This window comes from Oryctolagus cuniculus, chromosome 4, assembly GCF_051225735.1.
Source record: "Oryctolagus cuniculus isolate XC-2025 breed Fujian yellow rabbit chromosome 4, ASM5122573v1, whole genome shotgun sequence".
Lineage (NCBI taxonomy): Eukaryota > Metazoa > Chordata > Mammalia > Lagomorpha > Leporidae > Oryctolagus > Oryctolagus cuniculus.
Window position 1 is genome coordinate 163719454 of NC_142870.1, and position 24875 is coordinate 163744328.

The 24875-nt window shown below is 37.0% G+C and overlaps 1 protein-coding gene across 18 annotated transcripts in view; it reads right to left on the reverse strand.

Moving 5' to 3' along the window:
- Positions 1–24875, reverse strand: part of SLC4A7 (solute carrier family 4 member 7) — a 100104-nt gene that overhangs the window by 10820 nt on the left and 64409 nt on the right. For all 18 annotated transcript variants that reach the window (NM_001195836.2, XM_051858776.3, XM_089330215.1 and 15 more), the window contains 12 exon segments: positions 362–493; positions 4229–4402; positions 5759–5827; positions 9825–10076; positions 10253–10414; positions 11651–11764; positions 12116–12277; positions 15055–15160; positions 17612–17857; positions 19040–19173; positions 22395–22569; positions 24464–24570. In NM_001195836.2, the coding sequence (NP_001182765.2) occupies positions 362–493; positions 4229–4402; positions 5759–5827; positions 9825–10076; positions 10253–10414; positions 11651–11764; positions 12116–12277; positions 15055–15160; positions 17612–17857; positions 19040–19173; positions 22395–22569; positions 24464–24570 (1833 nt within the window).

The window sequence follows — 24875 nt, forward strand, 5'->3', positions numbered from 1 at the left end:
GATCTCTACCTGTCTCTGTCTTCTCTTCTCTCAGTAACACTGCCTTTCAAATAAATAAATAAATGTTTAAAGAAAAGAAATTTTATCAACCTTTAAAACAAAATATTTACTTTTCAGAAAGTATTCTTGTATCAACAGCTAGGGATAACTAAGATGGTGAAATGGGTAAGAGTTTGTTTGGCACCAAGTTAGCTAAACTGTCTAGACCACAGTGTAAGATGGGGATAGCTATACCTACATTTTACAAGGCTCTTTTGAAGGCAGAGGAGCTGATTCAAGTAAAGTGATTATGACAGTGACTGCTATAGTACACAAGATATAAAAAAGGAATGATGCAAATTTCAGATTCTTTCCTTTTTACCTCTTTCTCTTTTTTCTTTTTGTCATCTTCTTTCTTTTTCTTACTCTCTGGCATAAGATCATCAAGCCAACTAAGTTCTCGCTTTGTAAAACATAGGTCCATGAGCTTGCGTACGAAGACTAATGCAAGAACCTTAAAAAAGTCAAGAAGGAAATATTAAGTAACACAATATAAGCTATATCACTTAGAGAAGATAAAAATTATTTATAAAAGCATTATAAATAATGAAAACATCTCATGTGTTCTTTTTTAATTACTTCATACTCCATAATATTTCAAAGCTACCAGATTGCCTATTTTACCTTTTTGAACTGTCTGCTAAAAAAATTTGAAAAAAGGTATGAAAACAGAAAACAGGAAATGGCATTATTAACCTTCTCCTCAATAAATTCCTGGGAATTCTGTATGAATTATGAAGCAAGTTAAGCATGATAATTATCATCAAAGTAAAAAAAAAAAACAATAATTTTTATGACTTCAAATTAGATACATGTTATCTCGTGCCAGCCAGATACAAAAGTATATGTTTAAAAATCTCTAAGCAATACATTACAAGATCTACTTGTAGCATTCAGTTTTACCTTTTAATTACATGGAAGACAGTGATTACTTTGCTTTTCTTTAACTGTTACAGAGGATGAGTGTGTTTCTTACTGCTACACAGCATACATTTGTTCAGGTCTTATGACTTTTAATGTCATTATGGTTATACTCTGTTCTCCATTAAAGCTGAAGACCTAACCCCCATACCTCAGTACATGATCGTATTTGTACACATAGTTGTTACAAATGTAATTAATTAAGATAAAGTCATCCTAGGGTAGAGTGAGTGCCCAATAAAATGTGACTGGTGCTATTAAATAGCCTTGCCATGTGACGATACAGACACACATCATGTGGCAATGAAGGCAGACTGGAGTTAGTTATGCAGGTGCAATCAAAGGATTGCCAAAGATGGCCAGTAAATCAGAAGCTAGGAAGAAGTAAGGGGAGGTTGTCCCATGGTTTTAAGGAGGATGGCTTTGCCCACACCATGTCAGACTTCTAGCCTCCAGAAATTCAAGATGGTGATTTTCTATTGTTTAAAGTCAACCAGTTCATGATACTTGGTTACAGCAGTCTTAGGAAACAAACACAAAAACTGTCACAAAGCCTTTCTTTTAATTTGTCATTTTAAAGCTTTATTTTAACTTAATCAAGTACTTCACGGGTTTTGGTTGCTCTCACGGAAGCTTTTTTCCTTTTTCTAGCATTATAACTGAGCTACAGACAATCTGCTAATTACCATGCTTCCTAGTATTTAACCTCTCTACCAGAATTTTTACTAATTCTATCAAGGTTTTTAGTCTTTGATTTTGGTTTAATTGAAGTCACTTTGGTTAAACAGTTGCAACCATATTTTCAACACATATGTTCACCATTCTTTTGATACCGAAGTACCATTGTCTATTCAATCATGACATATTAGTCTAAGAAATATTGCTAAATTTGCTAATATTTTAATATATTTATATTAATAAGAAGGCATCATAGTTCTTTTGTATAACTTCATTAGATTTAAGTTTCCATTACTGCAACTGTCTATTCTTTTTTTTATATAAGATTTATTTATTTATTTGAAAGAGTTACACAAAGAGAAGGAGAGGCGGGGGGTAGGGAGGGAGGCGGGGAATCTTTCATTTGCTGGTTCACTCCTCAGTTGGCTGCAACAGCTCATCCGAAGCCTGAAGCCAGGAGCTTCTTCCGGGTCTCCAACACAGGTGCAGGGGCCCAAGGACTTGAGCCATCTTCCACTGCTTTCCCAGGCCATAGCAGAGAGCTGGATGGGATGTGGAGCAGCCGAGACTTGAACTGGCACCCATATGGGATGCTGGCACTGCATGTGGCGGCTTTAGCTGCTATGCCATAGCGCTAGCCCCAATTATCTATTCTTTAAATTAAGCTGTTAACCAATCTGAGGCTGGTCTTTAAGAGCAGATCTTTAACCATTTTTTCAGTCTCGTCTATGCAACTGGGCCATACACAAGTTTTTACCTCTGTGTATTTTGGAAATTCATAGGCTTGTATAAAATGGAGATGATTCCTTCCCTCAAGATCCAGGCTAACAAACCACAGCTGCTGGGTCACATCTGGTCTGCTACTTGTTCTTAGCCTTTGAGCTAAGAATGCTTTTTATACATGAATGTTTGGAATTAATCAGACAGATAATCAGTACAGACTGAGAACCAATTAAAAGAAATGCTATCCCAAATGAACCAAAAAAGCCCTTGTACAATTACATTTTTTATTTCAGTAAGAAACTGTGCACATTTGCTTAATTTCTCTCTCATTATGTAAGTACCTATGGCCTACAAAGCCTAAAATTACTACTGGGCTCTTTACAGGAAACTTTGCTATTCCCTGCTGTAGATGTTTTTGCATTTATTACTACAGATGCATGCAGTATTTTCTTAAAACCTCTTGGATGTCCTTCATATCTCTAGTCTTCTCTCTTTTCTCCTTCCCCACCTTGTGTATTACATTGTCTCACTTTTCTTCTCTACTCAGCTTGGGAGGGTTTTATCCATTATTGATCTTTACAAATTAAAAAACTTGGTTACATTTTAAGTTCCCCTGAATAATACAGGCAATGAAAAGCACACAGCTTCCTAACTATAATTTTAGCTGTGTTCAAAGGTTTAGATAGACATTGCTATAAGTTCTCTAATACCTCTATATGGTTTTGTAACTACATTTTCTATCTTGGAATTATTTGGAACAGTGTTCAATTTCAAATAATTAAGATCATTTTAGTGACTTTCTGTTTTTATTAGTAATCTAACTGTGATTGTCGATTACTACCTGAATAATTTTTAAGGTTTTCTTTGTGGTCATGTACATAACCAATTTTCATGTTATATTTACAAAGAAATGAACGGTCTCTCCTTGTAAGCATATAATATTTGATGATGATCTAATGAATTAATTGTCTTATTAAAGTCACTCATAGTCTTTATAACTTATTAAATGAAGACTGGTCAATTTGTGAAAAATATATATTGAGATTTCCTATTAGAGAACCACATTGTTGGCAATGGCATTGTGGCATAGCAGGTTAAGCCACCACCTGCGATGCTGGCATCCCATAGGAGCACCAGTTTGAGTCCTGGCTGCTCCATTTCCAATCCAGCTCCCTGCTAACAGGCTTGGGAAGGCAGCAGAAGATGGCCCAAGTACTTGTGCTCCTGAAACGCATGTGGGAGACCCAGATGATGGAGCTGGAGGGTCCTGACTTCAGCCTGGCCTAGCCCTGGACACTGAGGCCATTTGAGGAGTAAACCATTGGATGAAAGATCTCCCTCTCTAACTCTGCCTTCCAAATAAGTAAATAAATATTAAAAAAATTTTAAAAATTAAAAAAACTCTGTTTTGAGTTTTACTATGATATTTATTTCATAAATGTCCCAAATTCTGAAGTTGTTTAAGAATACAAAATAGAGTTTTCTAGCCCAAGGATGAAAAAACAAAACAAATGAAATTAAGAAAATTCAAAGAAAACTCAGACTGAAAAATAACTGGTTTATGTTTATAGCTAGAAACTAATCCACATTTTCAACCATGTAAGATGCTTAACCAAGTCAGTCCCAGGTTTTCAATTCTGCAAATACTGTCATTAATTTATGTCATTAATTCTTGTCTCAAAGTTACTGTAAACAGAATATTTCTTGCCTAATTTGTCTTTATAAGTATGCTCTATATAGGATAATGGGACATAATGGGTTAAAATGAGCTATTTCTTTTCTTAAAGAAAGTTAAAAATTTAATGAAAGAATTGCAAAAAATGTTATTAATCAGTGAAAAGTAAACCTGAAAAAAACAAAAACTTACCATCATAGGGAAAACTACTGCAGCAGCTGAAGCTTTTATCACCCACAAGAGAATCAGACAGGTGAGCTGCACGACAGTGAAGATATGCACCTTCCAGAGAGGCACGTACCGGAGGTAGATTAGGTCAGGCTGGTGCTTAGCGGGCATTCCAAACAGCTTTATGCGGTCAAAAAACTACGCGTAGGAGGGAAAAGCAAAGAGAAAAGTTTTCAAAAACATATGGTCTCTGTTATTTAGGATCAGAAATTATGCAAAACCTTAGAGTTGTATGTATTAGATTTAAACTTGAACTTCCTTGGTATGTTCTGTTAGCGTAGGAGAATGGTTCAGCTAAGATTCTCTGTATATGGGGCGGGGAGAGACAAAGCAACTGCAACAACCAGCTTACTACAGCAGTTAACTTCATCAGAAAACTCAAGAGAGACTTTTAATTTGGGGGATTAAAATAATTAAGATGAATTTATCTGCTATAATCAAATATACAAATAATTTCATCACATGAATTTGCTTTCTGATGTGTACATTACCCCTAAGGTTCTTTCTAAGCTTAACACCACTAATTCTATGAATATAACTTCTGGTAAAAATTACCAGTTCCTCGCTCATTGAAAATGAAACTATGAGTTAATTATACTTGGTCTTTTTTTGAGCTTTAATTTCCTCAGTTATAAATTGAGAATAACATCTGCCTTATCCACCTCACAGAACTTTGTATAAAAAGTTATGAGATACTGAGATTTCTTAACCACGGAGAGAATAGATTGAAACCATAATGATGCTGTCTTAGAGGACTCCTGCCAGCCACCAGCCCACTTGCTGGCAACTCTAGATAACATGCTTCCCACGAGAAGAGGTGGCCATGGGGTGCTACCTGCACTGATCGAAATGTTTTATACTAAAACTTGGTTAGGACGAATCTTAATACATGCCATCAGTTTTTTTCATAAATAGGAAAAAAACAGAGTAGTGAAACTACTGGATTCTGGCCTTGGTTCCAGTAAATATTAATAATTTCCTCTTTCTTTTTCATGATTTACAAAATTAGGATTTTTTTCTTTTCTTTTACTCTTTTCCCAACCATTGTTCTGAGGATCACAGAAAACAATTTATGGTCTAGGGCCTTCTAAATTGTATTAGGCCATATAATGGCAGGTACAACCATTTTTATAGGAAACTATTCCTTCTGTGACCTGAAATTACTATTCTATATGTGAGAAACAGCACTTTTTTCCCATTCCAATTCTTTTGATCCTCCTTCTTGCAACACTAGTCTTTATTGAGAGCTACAGGGCCTTTCACTGGCTTTAATTACAAATAGGTTAGGGCCCTGTCAGGCCATGATCTCATTCTCTGGGGGGAAAATGTGCAATAAGCAACAGACAATTGGCAAGCATGTACTTGAAGTTACCGCTTCGAAAAATAATCTGCTCCCAAACAGCTAAGAAGATGTCACAACCATCATAAAAACAATCTTTATAAAGTTTAAACATTTAAGTTGTCCTATAAAAACACGAAATATTTAAGACTTGCCTGGATTCCTTTTAGTGAAGAAACACCCATGTAAAGGAAAACACCATACAGAACAGGCATTGGGATAAACTGCAAGTAAAATGGCCACAATCAGAATGTATGCTACTAAAACCATTTCATGTCAATGTATACACAAACCGTAACCAATAAGTAACTATGGGTACCAAATGGGAATGATCCTTTAGGGATGAGGATTAGATCAGCCTAACATTTCTATACAGAAGAAACACCATCATAAACAATGACCTCCTTGGAAAATTTCTCTTCTACATTTTCCTTCCTAAAAAAGGATTATGTTTGGTGGTGGAGAGCAAGGGCACTACCAAAGTACTTGGGTTTAAAAATCCATTTAATTTTTTAATTGAAACAACCTTTCTGTACTCAGTTTCTACATCAGATCACCATAAAGATTAAGAGACTTCAAATACACAAACATTCACAAAAATACCTGATATATATGAATCACACATGCAGTATCCAGGAATATAGTGGCATCTAACAACTGTAGTAACTGAAATGCACCTCCAAATTCAAGTCCCTTTCACTTGGCAGGGTATCCCTAAATGCCCACCTGGCACACACCCAGCATTCCTACAAGAAAGCTTGGCTCTTCATAGACCCTGTCCACTTACTCAGAGCCACCATCAGGCCAAAAGTCCCCAAGGAAAGAGGACTCGACAACCACAGAGGAAAACCACAGCCACTACACCTCTACCAGCCAGCCTAGTATGTCTCTTCCAAGGAACTTGGAAGAAAAGAAAAAAATAAAAACTCAGCAAGAGAGCCTAGTTTCAAAAATCTCACCAAATCCTCAGTTTTTTTTTTTTTTAACCCAAAAAGCAACTTCAGAATCATAAGGAAAAGGAATAATCAGAAAAGCTCCTGGAAACTAAAGATAAAATAATCAATACAGCTAAAAGAATTTTATAACAATAGCTTGGATAAGACTAAAGATCCATGTAAAGATGTGCAAAACTGAGGTAATTTTCTTTAACAGTGAAGGGGAGAGAAGATAAGAACAAATCCAGACGGTCTGAGATCTTCAGAGTTGAAGACATTTCTAACTGAGGGAATAGAAAAATGGTCAACGAAAATCACCACAGCAGAAGAAAAGTTTCAGGAGTAAAATGACCCAGAGAGACAAGCAGGGTAAATGAAAACCCTCTATCTACCCAGTAGCCCTTCCACCTATCAATCTGCCTACCCAGCCCCCTGAAGTCCAGAATCTCAGGAGTGAAAAGGAATTTCACAGGCTTCTAAAGGTCTTCTCTCCACCCCGCCCCCCTCCTGTCTAGGCAACACTGACTTTAAGGCCCAAAGGAAAATTATTTTGAACCTGAAATGTATATCCAACCATGGATGAAATGTTAGAGTAAACAAAGGCATTCTGAAGCACTAAGAACTCTGAGTAAGTTTAGAACCGATGGTAGCATGTATCAAGTCCTTGAGGAATACAAAAAGGAAAAAGGGAACCCACACATACCATTTTTTTAAAGTGAGAGAATAGATACAAAGAAAACGTACAGAGAATTTAGGCTTGGGCAGCAGTTTTTTAGTGAAGGCCATCTATTCCTGCCTCTGCACTGAGTGGTCCCAGTGCTCTGCCCCCAGCAAATGTTTTTATCGCCATAATACTGCTCATGTGTTTCCAAAGAAATCACATTTGTATGAGTACAATTTAACTCACAGAGAAAGCATGCAGGCTTAATTTTAAGTAAAGTGCAGAATGTAAATGTTAGCAACCTTTGCAATTATAAAACTAAAAGTGTACACCAACACACACACACGGAAGGGACAGTGGGCGTTAGGCACCTATCAGCACGCTGAGCTCATCACGAAAGATGTGCCCTAGCTCAGAGGCTTTCAAAAATTTAATATAAAATTTAAAGATATTTTAAAATTAATTTTAAAATAATGATGAACGCCTAACAAATTAAGCAACATAGTTTTGTGAGAACTTCTAAACAAAATCCAAAGTGAAAAAAAAGCACTGATAAACACTTTTGTACAATTCTTCAGTGGAGCTTAACAGAGAACCACTGAATTCTCATTACCTGTATCTGCATCCCACTTATACAGTATGCTGCTTTGAATGAAGTATATGTGGGGCGGGGCGGGGGCGTGGGGGGAACGACGACCCTGCCTCACACGTGGTGCAGTACTTGGAAGGGAAAGGAGCTGGTAGACTGCCAACAAGATGCAGGGACACCCAGGTGTCCCTGGACTGGACTTTGAGAAGCACGGTTTTAGGTAAAGAGATTTGGTCTAAACCAAATAAATAAGCTGGAAAAACTAAAAACAAAGTTAAAAAGTGTTTGCCTTTGGAGGAAAGTCAAAGAAAACAGAAGAGTCACTTTCCATGGCAGAGCTTTCTCTATATTCCACTTTGTTAAAATTTCCTGCTTGCCTGAAGATAATACGTAAAAGTTTTAGAAAGTACTTTAAAACTCTAAGAGGCTGGGGTAGGCATTTGGCGAGGCAGTTATGATGCCACTTTGGATGCCCACATCCCACATCAGATGCCCAGGCTGCACAGCCAGCCCCATTTCCTAGTCCAGCTTCCTGCTCATGTAGACTCTGGGAGGTGAAAGGGAATGGCTTAAGTACTTGGGTCTTTGCCAACTATGTGGAACACCTGCATGAATTCCTAGTTCCTGGCTTCAGCCAGGCCCAGCCCAAACTGTAAGCACTCAGGGCAGGGAACCAGTGGGTGGAAGCTTTCCCTCTGTCTCTATCTGCCTTTCAAATAAATAAAAAATAAATTATATTTTCAAAAATTAGGATGTAAAGGGCAACCTTCATAAATGGGTAACTGCATCCTTGTAAGACTGCACTAAATATTTCTCCTCTTGTCCCCGTGCACTTCTGAAGCGCTCATGCTATATAACTGCCCATTTCCCTGTTTATCAGACTGTCCAGTTATTAACCGTAGACAAGAACATATTCTATCTAGTATTGTTTTCCCAATGTCTAACAGCACAACAAATACTCAAAAAAAAAAAAAAAAAAAAAAGAGAAGAGCCTGGTGAATTATGAAAGGAGGCCAAGGAATTTCAACACTTAACTATGACTTTTTTTTTTTTTTAAGTTACTTCAGATATATACAAAAACTGCACCTCTCAAGTTTATATTCTAAGATTCTTTGCTTAACATGACAATAGGTCTGATCTGATTTCATCATCATTTAAAAAATCATCTATTATTTTTCACTTTATGTTTCTGTGTGGGAGCAAACTGTTGAAATCTTTACTTATTGTATGCTAAACTGATCTTCTGTATATAAAGAGAATCGAAAATGAATCTTGATGTGAATGGAAGGGGAGAGGGAGTGGGAGAGGGGAGGGTTGCGGGTGGGAGGGACGTTATGGGGGGAAGCCATTGTAATCCATAAGCTGTACTTTGGAAATTTATATTCATTAAATAAAAGTTAAAAAAAATAATTATGCCAACACACACACACACACACAAAAAAGATTCTTTGCTTAATTTTCTTTACAACAAAACTAACTAAAATACCATGATGAAAAACAAGGTTGAACTCTTACATGACAAACAGAAAATTTCAGATTAAATATCTAGCTATACTTGTTATTTTATAGAAAAATCATTAGATTAATTAACACTAGCTATTTTTGCTTTTCTGATAAGTGTTTATCACTCTTTTTTCATTTAGTGTATCAGTAAAAACACATTAAATTCATTAATTATAATATTTTCAGTTTGGTCAAATAACAGAGTTCTATCCATCTTTCAACGTCAGTTCCTCTTATATGCTTATAAAAGCTCCTGGATATATTCTCCCTTAACCAAGCCAGTAATTATCTCCTTCCAAAACTATTTAGTCTTTAATACTACCCTTTTATATTATTGTTAAAATGGATAAACTACAACTGAAATGCTTTCTATAGTAAAAGCCTTACCAAACATTATTTTCCAAGTCAACTGAATGAAGCAAAAATAATTTTAAGTAATATTTTAAGGAAATTTTAATGGTTCATTTTCACACAACCAATAAAAATGTTCTGACAAGTAAAATTTAAAAATACTTCAAGAAAGAGATTTTTACCTTTAGAACTGAAGTCATAAACACAGAGAGGCCCATTAGAATGAAAATCATTAGCCCTGTAACCCGCTGTTCACGAATTCCCAAAAACTTGGGTTGTTCCCCGGGAGCAGAACATTCAGATTCAACTTTTAAGCTGTTGACATGACTTATTGACAACACTGTTGCAGCCACAAACCATGGCAGGCCCATGACAGAGCAAACTCCCAACATAACACCAACCATGAGCAAATCAAGGTGGTAGCCAGCTCCTTTCTGAAAAGTGAAATGAACACGATTATTTTATGTATGAATTGGTATCTCAGGATAGAATTCTAAATGATTTATAAAAAGAAGGAAGAAACTGATTTTCATCTTCCACCTTGTAATATTCTAATAATTATTAACATATATCGAACTCCTGATAATTCTTGAGGCAAAATTTAAGTTACCTTCAGTTTGTGCTCCTTTCTGTTTATGATTACAGCTGTGATTTGTTGATCCATAAAGATGAGAATAGTGCAAAGCAGAGCTGGAATAGCAGCTATAAGTAAGGTCCACCAAGGATTGTCTCCCAACGGGCTTATGATCCACCCCCTATTTGGATCAGTAGGCTGTTAAAAAAATTAACAATAATAAAGAGAAAAGTTTCCTTCTTCTATTACACTCAACTTCCACAACATCGACTGAGGCTATACCAAGAAATGGCAAGGAGTAGGAAAGCACTGCATTAAACCTGGGGATGTATAGTGAATTATCTGCAAAGACAGCCATAGGAATTCCTCCCATTCCTACTGGTATGCCCCATGCCCTGTGACTTAGGCACTCTTTCCTTCTAGTTAAATTTCTGGAAGGGCAGTGTTTCTGACAGTAAATGATTGGAAAGGTCCCTTTAGCCCTTCCCAGCAGAAATCTGATGCATTCTGCAAGAAAAATGATATTTAATCAAAGCATTCATTTGAATTCTCTTCTTTTGTTCTAAATTTATATACATTTTCATATAGTCATTCTTTTCATTCCTCCTCTTCTGCTTGTGCTTGTATGGTAAAAGGGAAAACACCTTGGGGCCAGTGCAGTGGCACAGCGGGTTAACGTCCTGGCCTGAAGCGCCAGCATCACATATGGGCACCGGTTCAAGACTTGGCTGCTCCACTTCCAATCCAGCTCTCAGCTATGGCCTGGGAAAGCAGTGGAGGATGGCCGAAGTCCTTGGGCCCCTGCACCCGCATAGGAGACCCAGAGGAAGCTCTTGGCTCCTGGCTGTGGATCAGCGCAGCTCCGGCCATTGCGGCCAATTAGGGAGTGAACCAGCAGATGGAAGACCTCTCTCTCTGCCTCTCCTCTATGTAACTCTTTCAAATAAATGGATAAATCTTTAAAAAAAAAAAAAAAAAAAAACACCTTTTGAGCCATGTCACTGATTATATGTGCATTTAGTAAACTATGTGTCTTTTAGAAGTGGATGGTTTAAAAGAGATCAGAAATTTACCTAAGGTCTCTCTGCCACTTCTATAAATTCTAGCTTAAGTAAACTTTTTTTAAAGAAATACAGGATTTCTTCTCTTTCTCAATGCACATCAAGAATTTCAGCTAGAAGAACAGAGCTGCATTTTTAAAATGGCTCCCAACTCCTCACCATGGAAAATATTCTCTCTCCAATGGATCAGCTTTTATACTCATCTCTTTTTATGGTATTATATTTTATATGTGAAAAGTTTGTACATAATTTTTCCTTTCAAAGAGTTATTTGAAGAATTACACATATTTTTTAAATAACTATTTAGGAGGCAGTACCTCACTTTACACTAGTTTGTTATTTCCAAACAATGGCTGCTTGTTATAATCCTTACCTCAAATTTTTCAGGAACATGAAGCTTAGGAGATGGAACTCCTACAAGGTAGTCAATTGCAACCATTATTACTATTGTGAGAAACACAGCAAAGTCACTGATTGTCGATCGCACCTATGTTAAAGGGATTAGGTTAATATAAACATAGAGACATCATGTGTACTTTCTAAGTAATTCATATCTTTTTTCAGATAAAATACATCACTGGACAGTACGACATGTTATCACTGAAATATATTTGTATGTAATTCTTTCCCAAAAGATAAGAAACATGTTTCACAATTAACCCACCCATTTCTCATGGAACTGCTACCTTTCTATTGTGGGCTCAGATATGTAAAACACATTTTTCAGTATGAATAATTTCTTTATAACTATGTGGCATAAAGTAGTAGCTTCAAATTTATTCCCAGAAATAAGCCAAGGAAATGAAAAACAAAAACATTTCACCAGATTTCCTGTTACCTTGGTAGGAAAATATCGCTTGGTCTTAAATTGCTTGAGGAATGAAGACAGGAAAAATGTTGTGAAAAATAAGATGACACACCAGAAGAGCACATCAGGAATATAAGGTCCATGAAGACCACAAGCTGAGCCTACAAAGATACCATGGAAGGTTTTGCACTCCTAGAGAAAAGAAAGAAGAGGGAAAGCTTTCTCAAATAACCAATAAATTCATAGGGCACTTCATTGGCTTTAAAATGTAACTAATTTTAAGACACAGAATTATGTTTCACTTAGAAAAGACAGTGTCAAGTCAACTGTTAACACATGAACAATTAATTGCAAAACTCACACTGAGTTTAGAGATAGTGCTTTTCATTTACTAGGTAACTTAAATCACCAAAACACAGTATTTTGTCAAGTTATTTCATATACTTCTTTCTTTCAATTACACATTCCCATTAATGAAGGCTCTCACTGAATATTATTTGTGAAACGTTTTCTCTGTGTTCTTGCTGGCCCACAATTTTGCCATCTTTTCTTTTTTCTAAAGAAGTAGTTTGGGGACGGTGCTGTGGCCTAGTAGATAAAGCCACCGCCTGCAGTGCCAGCTTCCCATATGGACACTGGTTTGAGACCTGGAAGCTCCACTTCCAATCCAGCTCTCTGCTATGGCCTGGGAAAGCAGTAGAAGATGGCCCAAGTCCTTGGGCCCCTGCACCTGCATGGGGAGACCTGGAAGAAGCTCCTGGCTCCTGGCTTCAGATTGGCCCAGCTCTGGCCATTGCAGTCAATTGGGGAGTGAACCAGCAGATGGAAGACCTCTCTCTGGCTCTGCCTCTCCTTCTCTCTCTGTTTAACTCTGACTTTCAAATAAATAAATAAATCTTTAAATAAAAAAAGAAGTAGTTTAAAACAAAAGCAGCAGGGCTGGCGCCGCGGCTCACTAGGCTAATTCTCCTCCTTGCGGCGCCGGCACACCGGGTTCTAGTCCCGGTCGGGGCGCCAGATTCTGTCCTGGTTGCCCCTCTTCCAAGCCAGCTCTCTGCTGTGGCCAGGGAGTACAGTGGAGGATGGCCCAAGTACTTGGGCCCTACACCCCAAGGGAGACCAGGATAAGTACCTGGCTCCTGCCATCGGATCAGTGCGGTGCGCCAGCCGCAGCGCGCCGGCCGCGGTGGCCACTGGAGGGTAAACCAACAGCAAAGGAAGACCTTTCTCTCTGTCTCTCTCTCTCACTGTCCACTCTGCCTGTCAAAAAATAATAAAATAAAAAAAATAAAAAAAAGCAGCAGACTGAAAATTACTACTAAATCCTTTTGATGCTGAAAGATGACTAGACTTAAATTACTAATAAGGACTATGATTACCTTTTCTGAACTGGAATCCACACCTTGGGATTGAAATTATTGGTCCATGAACCATCAATTGAAAAGTAAATAAAATTTACAGTAATACCCCAATCAACAAAATCAATAATGTAACATATCTAACATATGGATATAGCATAGCATCCTTCAATTACTGAAACAGTTTAGTCTGACTGCCCTTTTGGAGAAAAAAATAATGAAAAGGCAACCAAAAATTGATAAAGGCACATGCCATCAAAATCCTTATTCTTACTTACATTCTAATGGAGCTCAATTTGACAAAACTAATTCAGGTTTACCAAAAAATAAATGTTTAAAGGTCCACTATTTTCAAGTTTCATTTGCTGAGATTAATACATCTAATCCATTCAACGAATCATGGAAATAAAAGTTCAAATTACCAAAGACAAAACAACAAAACCAAACCAAACGTCTAACATAACCCTGCTGGATATCTATAACACACCACAAGCTGTAATATCAAGACATCCTATTCCACATGAAATGAATTCTTTTTAACAAAGTCATTTTTATCTGAATATCCTGATTAAATACTCCTCTTCCATAACAAAATGACTTTCTAAATAGAAAATAGTAAAGCAAGAGACTAAGTTGATGCCTTTTACTGCTTTAAATTAGTACTATCCAATGTAGCTTTCTATGATAGAGACGCTATGTATCCACACTGTCCAATACAGCAGCCAGAACCCCTGAAATATGGCTAGTCAACTGAGAAACTGAACTTCTTGCTGATTTTAATTCACTTCACCTTAAATAGACATGTGGCTATTGGCTACTATACTGAATAGCACAGGCTTAACTATCAAAGGAATAAAATTTCAGATGATATCCCAATTATACAGTTAGGGGCTATCACCTTTAATGAAACAGCAATGCCTACAGTTGCCTTTATGATATAAAAAGCACCAGAGCTCAAGGGATCTTGATTTTAATGGGGATTGTTGTTATCACTTTACATCTTTATCCCTAAGTCCCAACCTTGGAAGTATCTAATACGGATATTTTAGGACTAGAACACTTCCCAGCAGAATCCAACCAACCACAGGTAATAGTATACAGTACACAGCAGGTAGTCATTACATGGTTCTCTCCTCCTTCCTTTCTCCCAACTCTCAGGCCTTGATTGAGACCAGTTTCTATGAGTTAGGCATGGTTTTCTAGACACTCAGGGCAGCACTCTCAATGCAGTGTTCAAGAAGACAGGACAAATGGAACAGGCAGCTGTCACTGTAAATTCCAGTGCAAGCAGCCACAAACCTAGTAAGCACTTCTTTAAATTTATCAATCTGAGTGGAGTTAGAAACCAGCTGCTCACAGCTTTTTAACAATTCTACCTCAGAAGTCAAGTATAAGACACCTTCATCCTGCCTACCAGCTTCATTTTTTACAGCCTATACTTTGTAGTGCAGGACTCACAGAAAAATGGTTACTACTAACTGGTAAAAATCACACACTATATATTGAAAGCATACTATACATTATTCATCAAAATGAAAATGAAGGTACCAGCAAAGCTAAAGAACTTGATTAATACATTTTTTGTAAAATCCATTATTTTATCATACTCACAGGAACAGTAAGATTTCCCCAGGAAATATTGTGTGCTGTTATATTCTCTTTCTTCCACAACTCTAGAGTTTCATTGCTAGGGTTAGGAGGTTCAATACATACACATCTGTGAAATTAGAGTAGGATAAATATTTAAGAATTCTGCATTGCATGTTTATATTTTAGTAAATCAATTACACAATGTGGTAGCTTTTAACTTTTTCCTTGTTGCAAGACATGGAGACAAGAAAGTGAAAATACATCAGAAACAACAGAACAGAATCAGGTTTGGGTTATATAAATAAAATATAAGTAATGTGAATATCAATAAAATGTTTAAATGTATCCCTGGGGGTGAAGGAGATGACGCATTGTTTTCTTCAAAGATGACACCATGTTTAGTAAGACTACTCTGCACTAAACTGTATCGCCTCAATCACCATAGTTATGGCTGCCTCCTCACACCCTGCAACATGTATAGATTCCTAACAGTCACACTATTATTCATTCTGTGTACTCTTGATATTTAAAGATTTATTTTATTTATTTGAAAGAGTTAGAGACAGAGAAAGAAAGAGTTCTTCCATCCACTGGTTCACTTCCCAACTGGCTTCAACAGTTCGGGCGGGGCCAGACTGAAGCCAGGAGTCAGGAGATTCATCCAGGTCTCCTACATGGGTGCAGGGGCCCAAGCACTTAGGCCATCTTCCACTGCTTTCCCAGGCACATTAGCAGGGAGTTGGATCAGAAGAAGAGCCAGGTCTCCAACTGGTGCCGATATGAAATGCCAGTGTCTTATGTGGTGGCTTAACCCATTACACCACAATGCTGGCCCCATTCTTTGTAGTGTTACAAGCCCTACCTACTCCCACTTACTCTTCATTAGTCTTAATATTCATTGTTATGTGAATGAAACAACTGTTCACCAAGACAGGAATAGAGGAGTCATACGATCAGAGTTCACTTCATATCCAGAACTATTTCAAAAACTAGAAATACTCATAAGCAAAGAAACTTCTAAATGTGGTTTTTAAAAATGAAAATAAGGGGCCGGTGCTGTGGCATAGCAGGTGAAGCCGCCACCTGCAGTGCTGGAATCCCATATGGGTGCCAGTTTGAGACCCGGCAGCTCCACTTCTGATCCAGCTCTCTGCTATGGCCTGGGAAAGCAGTGGAGGACAGCCCAAGTGCTTGGGACCCTGCACCCACGTGGAAGACCCAGAAAATGCTCCTGGTTCCTGGCTTCGGATGGGTGCCGCTGCAGCTGTTGCGGCCAATTGGGGAGTGAACCAATGGATGGAAGATTTTGCTCTCTCTCTCTCTGCCTCTCCTTCTCTCTCTGTGTAACTCTTTCAAGTAAATAAATAAATCTTAAAAAAAAGTCAGGGTTTAAAAAAAGAGAAATATTTGTTCATATAATAAAAAATGAAAATAAAAAAAAGAATATTTCCAATTATATTATAAAATGTCAGAGAAAAGGAAAGAAGGAGGTCTTTGAAGGCCATCCAGGCTCTACCATTTTCTAGCTGTTTACTTAAGGCCAGTCTTAACCTCCAGGAGCCACAGTTCCATCACACACAAAACGGGCTTTAATGTTATCAATTAAGTAACACTATGGTATGACTTAAGAACAATTTCTAACATGGTCCCTGCTGGTGCTCACAGAATGTTAGATGAATGAATGTTCTTCATTTGTAGTAACTGGGCTCATCAAAAGAAAACACAGCAAAAAACAGCAGTAATACATTTTGTATCAACGTGTTAAAAGTATCACTAACATTTTCAAATAAATCAGTGTCTTAGAGGAATTTTCATATCCCTCCTTACTCTGCCCATCAAAGATGAGGGAATACAGGAAAGCTAGGGAAAGTAGCAGGGAAAGAAGGAAAGTGAAAGGGCACGGAAGGAAGGAGGATTGTACAGGATTTGGGGTTGAGTATACAGGAGACAAACTGCATCCTCTTCTTTTGGTAATCACATTTCTACCCTGAAGTCCATCAGAGAGTATCATATTTACATCAAGCAGATTGCAAGTACAGGCAACTTCTTCAGCATGACTAACTCTAACAGCCAATTTTACTTTTCACTGAATGCATGTGCCAACCTTTTATAACTGCTATACATCACTTTTTATTCCAGAGTTTAAACATATTTCCATTTCATGCTTTTCTTATCACCAAGAAAATACTCCAATAAATAGCATATACTACTGAACAGGTAACTTCCAGTAAAAGAAGGTGAGGTGTGTGTTTATATATACAGATAAAAAATATAAATAAGGATGTATTCCCCCAAACCGGTCAATCCAATTCAATCAGAAAGCCAAACAACACACACTTGAAAAAGCTGTTTTATTGAACAAAAATGCTATAACTGGATCAAGTATATTTATGCCTAATGGCTGCTTTTGGCAAAAATCTAATCTGAAACAAACCCCATCAATCACCATGTGGCTAACTGAGCTGTTGTAACTAGCTGGACACAGTGAGCAACACACTGCAAAAACTGCCATTTTTTTGGACGCTTGATATTTCTGCAAAAATACATTTTAGTATTAGGGTGGAACAGAAATACTTACGAGTAGCTGGTCAGTTTATCTAAGTTGTTGTGCATATTGAATGCATATATTTCCCCTAAATGAAAGAGTTTCTCCAAAGCTTCGTAGATGAATATGATACAAATGAGAGCTGCAAAAGCCTCCTCTGTAAAACGAGTAATATAACACACAAGGCTGCTTGCATCTGTTGCAACCAAAACAATGCACAAGAAAGAAGTCCAAAGACCAATACTGGTTCTTAAAGACAGATAGGAAAGGTGATAATCTCTGTTTAGAAATAAAAAAAGTAGACAAGATCAGCATACATATGTGGAATGGTATCTGTACATGAAAATTTATGTAGCAAGCAATAATAGTATATAAAGACTTGTGATTCCTAACAGAGAGTAAATTATATAATAATAATGACTAGAAAAAGCTCTACTTGTTTTTACATCTCAACTGAAGACTACCTGCTAATTAATTATACTTCTATAAAAATTTACAGTAATAGTCTACCAGGGCAACAAATACTTCAAAATCATTAGACCTCACTTTAGAAAGTGGTTACCAAGAGTGACAGACACATAGTCCACAAGGAGAGAACAGTTGGATCTGGCTCCCCCTGAGGTCCAGAAACCACATACAACTCAACATCACCGCCATCACCACTGCCACTTCCTCTCCCACCATCTCTACCAAGCAAAGCGATTTCATATTGCACATTCAAATAAGAAATTACTACCAGTGCCTATACTTCAGGTCATTTCATCCTTTCTATTCTAGTCTATGTAACATAAAGGTAGAATCAGGTTGTTTAGTGAGAAGAGAATTGAAACTAGAGTGTTGGATAACTCACATATTTAATACCACCAAGCTGTTTCAGACTAAAATATTCAACTGCATTTATAACACAAAAAGATCAATATTAGAGAAGTCAAATTCAGGGTCTATTAGCTACAGTATCCTAGATTCTTCTCCACACTATGAACAGCCTTGTCGGTGGAAACTGACCCTGTACTCTGTGCCTCAATCCCCTCTCTGTTAAGCAGAAGTGAATGGTAAAGTCAGCCTAGGAACCTCGAGACCCATCTCTCTTTCTTTCTAATAGTACAGTGTAAGATCAACATATCACCTAACAAACAATTTAGATTAAAAATTGCTTACTGATTAAAAGTTGCTAGCACAAAGAATTTTTATTGCTCCTCAAGTAATTGGCTTGTCAGTATTCGAATCCATCAATTGTTATACTCAAAGACAATTTTATTTTTAATTTATGGGGGAAGGGATACTGGTAGAGGCCAGGGTAGGATCAACAACAAAGTAGGCCAAAAATACTGAAAATATACACATTTATCACATCTTTTTTAAGCTATTAAATATATAATGTACATTTAATTGAGTTGATCAACAACGTAACACAGAATTGTGTATATATGCAAACGCATGTGAGAAGGACAGAACTCTTACCTGCAGAATTTAAATAAAATTTTTTCAAACACTAAAACAGGACCTGTGCTCCCCAATATTGTTAAAGGTTGCCCAGCAAACAATGAATAGGCAATCCCAGTTAATGACGCTCCAAAAAGAGACTCTATTGCACTCTGTTTAAGGAAAAAAAGAAATGAATAAAAGTAATACATCATAAATATACCTCTAACACTCTAATATATGTATGACATCCAAAAAACAAAAATACTTATCAACAGTTTTAGCTATAGAGGTTTTATTTCTTAAATCTGTGGTGAGTACAAAGCAATATGTATTATTTGAATACTTCTGTATTTCTGAAAAAATTTATTTTAAAAATATACTAAATAAAATGGTGCAACAAAAAAGCATCAAACAGATGATGAATTAACACATGATCCTATCTTTCTCAAACTGATTACTAAAAAGCAATTTTCCACTTATTTTAAAGAAATTCATCTGATAAAAAAGGAAGTACTTAGCATAAATGAAATAGAAAATTATCTCTTTAAAAACTGACAACAACCATAAAAATCATGTATCTCATTAAAGTTTACCAAATACTACTAATAATATGACAGTCTCAGAGAAATTTTAAGTCAAAGCCAGTACGCTAATATTGTTCCACAACAGCCATTAGATGGTGAGGGACAATGATCTACTATGTACTACACAAAGGAACAGAATCAGAAAGAAAGGAAAAAATAGTTTACCATTCGCAAACATCAGGGCCAACTGGAATGCACTATCCAGAAAGGAAAACCCGTAATTGGTAAAGGCAAAGAAAAGAAGATTGTAGGGAATAACACTCCTGAATGAGACAGTGCAGCAGCAAAGAGCAGGGCTTCCCAGCCAGATCTCAAGTGGAAGTCTGGGGACTACTGAGTGCGGAGCCATGGCCACAAGAACACTTCTGAGCCCAAGCTTTCTCATTTTCAAATGGGAGTGAGCATGACTAGATCTTAAACAGTGTTTGTGAAAACACCTAGCAAGCACAGTGCCTGGTACAAAAAGTGCTCTCAATAAATGGCACCATTCTCACCATATCTTTAATAACACCTTTCGAATTCATAATCACAAAATAGTAGTATGCAATCAAAGTGTAAGTGAATTGTTAAAATCAAAACAGGACCAAACTCACATACAAATTTGTCTTATGACAACATGAAGTGTCCATATTTGTTAACCGACCAGATAAACTTGGATTTCTTACCCATGGGAAAACAAGCTTGTCTTAGAAGACACTGCTAAGCCATCATAAAAATCTTTAGATCACTTAAAATACATGTATTTAGGAACAAATTTAGGCAACTCAAGTTGAAAGGAAAAAATGTCTACATGATATACAGAGGCAGAAAGCAAAAAAATAATAAGAGAAGCAAGGGGATGGCAAATTAAAGAAATGCTAACAGGGGCCAGATGGACACAAAATTAAGGTTCCCTTCCCCCCGCAGGCACTGCCACATGAAGACCTTCCTTTCATCCCAACTCCGTTCCCTCTATCCAAACCAAAAGAGCAAAAACTGTGCTTACCCTGGCCCATGCATTTTATACTTTCTGATTTGGTTCTACATTCATTCCCAAATTCAAACTTGCCTTTCCCTAAAGAAACCACAACCCAATTCCACTGCCTTCCCTTCCTCATTCCCACAGTTCTAAGTTTCCAACTGACCTATCAATAGAAGCCCTGCCTTTATTTCCCTTCAAACACACACGCATGAGCACACCTTGCTACAGCCCTACTCAGTAATCCAACATTCCTTGCTGACCTTCCCTTCTTCTCAAAGCCTCTATTTGGTTTATATAAGATTATATCCTAATTCCTTTTCTAGAGCTCAGACTGTACCCGGTCTAATTTGCTAGGTCATTTTCCTCTTCCATCCCATCCCTCCTCTGCTCCATAAATCCTGGGGATTTCTCTCTCATCTTTTCCTCTGTCCCTATAAATTATCTCCCTTGTTAGCCTCATCTATTCTCATTTGTATATGAATGATTCCCAATCTTTCCATTTCCTCCTCACCACTCAGGAACTGCACCTCCTAATAGCTCCATTTCTGCTGGCAGTCCTACTAAAGCACCTGCAACACATCATTACCCGCCCGAAGCTCCTGCTTTCTCTGCGTCTATGAAGTCATCTCCTACGGCTCCTCCTTCATCTCACCGTGAGCCACAGCACACAGTGACACAGTGACTGTGGATAAACTATCGTATCCACTCCACTCAGGACAGCAGTCCTGAGGACAGGAAACCTGTGATCTTCCTGCACTTGTCTGTTCCTCCAGTGTCTAGGCACTGTCACATGCACAGGGTGTCAAACAGGATGAGAGGAGCAGGCAGTGAGTGACAGTCCACAGCAAAGCAGCAGCATTTCCATGATGGTAACAGACAACACATTTCCACAGGGACCACCAGTTACATGTACAATTTGTGACAGCATATACAGCAACATAGTAAAAGCATATACCTTTGATATAATGATTAAAGGATAAGGTCAAGAGAATCTAAATAAATTCAAAATCCAAAGAAAATTTCAGCTCATGAAATAGTTTAACTGAATAATTATCAGTACTTAGATTTAGCTTTTTGAACCTTTTATAAGAGTAAATATTAAATATACTTAAGAATTTAATAGTTACAAATCACCTCATTTAAATGATATCAAAATGTATATAAGCAAAAAAGAATGCCTTTCAAGATTTTATGAGGTACCATACTCCTAATACAGTATCACCAAAAATTGAAAAACATAAAAAGTCTCAATTTAGTCATATCAAAGAATGGATGCAGCTTTTAGATATATTTCCAAATAAAAGCTTTGGCTACTTTCACACAGATTTAATAACAGCAGAAATAACATAAATGCCACTTCAAAGATCCATTATCTCCACCATTATGTTCTATTCTTCCACAGTCCAGTCTGGGACTACCCGCCAGGGCTGATGAGTTATTAACCATGTAGCTCTAACTAATCCTATGACAGCACCACAGATAAATTCCCCCCACCCATGACCCACCCAGAATCAGTGCATCAGTTTCCCCAACAATCCACCCCCTTCAAAAGACAATACAAGCCTTTTTACTCAATTTATAAAAACCATTCATCCAACAAGTCAGGATAAAAAAATTTTTATTTTTACTTATTTTTTTTTTTTACCTCAACTGTGCATCTTCTCCTGTTCAAATGGCTTCCCCACGTTTTCCATAGCAATTACCTTTGGGGGAAGTCTGATTGGGGACACGTTAATCACGCTGTGGGTGGACTCTTCAAATAAAAGTACGAATAGTGAGACAAATGCATACAGACACTTGCCTCTGAAGAGCTAAGAGCCTGGCCACTACCAATCTTTGTACTCACTATTCTGCCTTCTGTAGCTTCTCCAAGCAGCCCTCCAAAAGTGATTACAGGAGACATACAGGCACAGTATAGGAAAAGAATCGAGGCCAGGCACTGCAGGCTTAATGCATCCTTGAAGTCACTCAAGAAAAAAGGTGCTTTCCTTTTGATGTCAAGTATCAAACCACCAAAAAGCCTAAATAGGTGAGATGAAACTCGTCAAACTGTACACTAGAGGATTCTAGCTACTTCAAACTAAAACTATGGGCTACATACAACTGCTGGTGCCTAGTTGTCTTGTCAACAAAAATTAAAATCCAACTTAAATCATAGTATAAATCATAGAAGACAAACTCATTTAATCTAATCTGAGGACACAAGAAAGGTAGATCTCATTAACTTAAAAGAAACAGAAACATCTCTATTTAATGGACTATATACTAAAAAGACTGCAGGCATATGATTGTTTATGAGTAAAATGCAATTTTGGACACAACTATGCAAAGAAATGTACAATAAAAAAACTAGTCAACAAAATGTGCATAAGCATTTCTATTAATTACTGTCTACATCATAAATCTTAAAGGCAACTGTCAGAAATAGCAGAAAGGCAATTATAATCCAAATACTCTTTAATATAAATGTACAGTGCTATGATCAGATGCTTAAGCAGTAAATTAAATAATTTCAGTAAGTTTTAGAAAGAATAATTTAATCATACAGATTTTCACCTAGAAAAAAAACCTTAAAAATGATTTCATTATATTTAATTTACTGTGTATATAGTCAAACTAGTATGCACAGTAGTAAAACTAAAGTTTTAATTACCAGATGAAAAACTATATATCAAAACCATACTAACTCAACTTTTATTTTTAAATCAGACTTTTGGATACATCTCACTTGCAAACATTCCAATAAAGTAAAAGCTCCATGAGGGACAGGAGTTTTTTCTAGCTTACTGCAATTATGTCCAGTGTGTACAACAATATAAGAACAGTAGCAGAAACACTACTGAATCAATAATTTAAAAAAAGCTTGCTACTTATAAAATGATCATTAAAAAAAATCCCAACTTTAAGAAAATAGGCCAACAAATTAATCAACCTTAAACTGTCAAATAGATTTGAATGTTCAAAACTCTACCACTCTGACGTATTGAAATTAACGGTGAAATAAATTATAAACACACAGTGACAAGAAGTTTCCCTATAAAAAATCTGACAGGAAGGGAAATCAGCTTGCAATATAAAAGATATAACTCATTATCCATAAAAGGAAACTACACTATCCAATCAGTAATTGATTACTTAACAGATGACTTAGGAAAGCTATCAGGTAGCTGATCAAAGCAGGCCCCGACTTCTTCCAGTTACTAATCCTATCTCACTGTGACACTTGAGGAAGTTAACTCCAGCTAACAGGAGCTTAGCACTGCTTGCCCAGGGACAGAGTCTTATTCTCTATTATATGCAAAGAGAATGAGACATTTCATGAGGCAATGAATTAAGCTACTCTGAAGTTTATACTCAGTAAATCAGTTACTTATCTTTCTTGTATAAAGTAATACCCTTCAGCCATGTCATTAAAATTTATACAGATAACAGTTTATCTGTATAAAATATCCTGGTTTTATAAACAAATATTTAAGATCTCTTCATTCCACAATGACCACCAGCACAAGTGCTTTTTTTCTACAGTGTAAGAACACCATTAACATTTATATACTTTTACAAAATACTCTTTTGTATTGCAATGTTTGCTGCTGGCAATACTTCTGTTCTTCATTCTAAAGGTAATTTCTTAATTTTTCTAACTAGGCTTCCAGAGATCATTAGTAGGGTTTAACCATGCTTATACACCTAATTTGACTTTGGCTCATCTACACCTTCAAAAATCTTTTATACAGGCAATGGGAATTAACCTATAGACTACACTGCAACACTCTACAGATATGGTCCATTATTTTCATTTTAAATTAAAGATCAATACATATTATTAAAATTACTGTTAAATGCATGTAAATTTTCTTTTTTGTCTTTTTCATCAAATTAACCCCTTAACCCAAAAAGATAACAGTCTGTACCCACCGTCCAGTCCTCTGCAGCTCAGGGCCAGCATGATGGGCGGCCTCTTTAGGAGTCTCACCCGATGTGGGAGCAGATCCATTGGGAAACACAGGAATCTTTCTCTTTTCCTGAATTTCACAAAAAAACATACTTTCAAAATTCTATTGTAACAAAACAGATACCTTATAGATTATATATCTAATAGTGCCCCTAGAAAAAATGTTTCCTAATGTAAACTTTCCTTTTTAAATGTAATGTGCTGGGGCCTATGCTGTGGTGTAGAGGATAAAGTGGCCCACCTGCAGTGCCGGAATCCCATATGGGCACCAGTTCAATACCCGGCTGTTCCACATCCGATCTAGCTCTCCACTACAGCCTGGGAAAGCAGAAGATGGCCCAAGCATTGGGCCCCTGCACCTGCTTGGGAGACCCA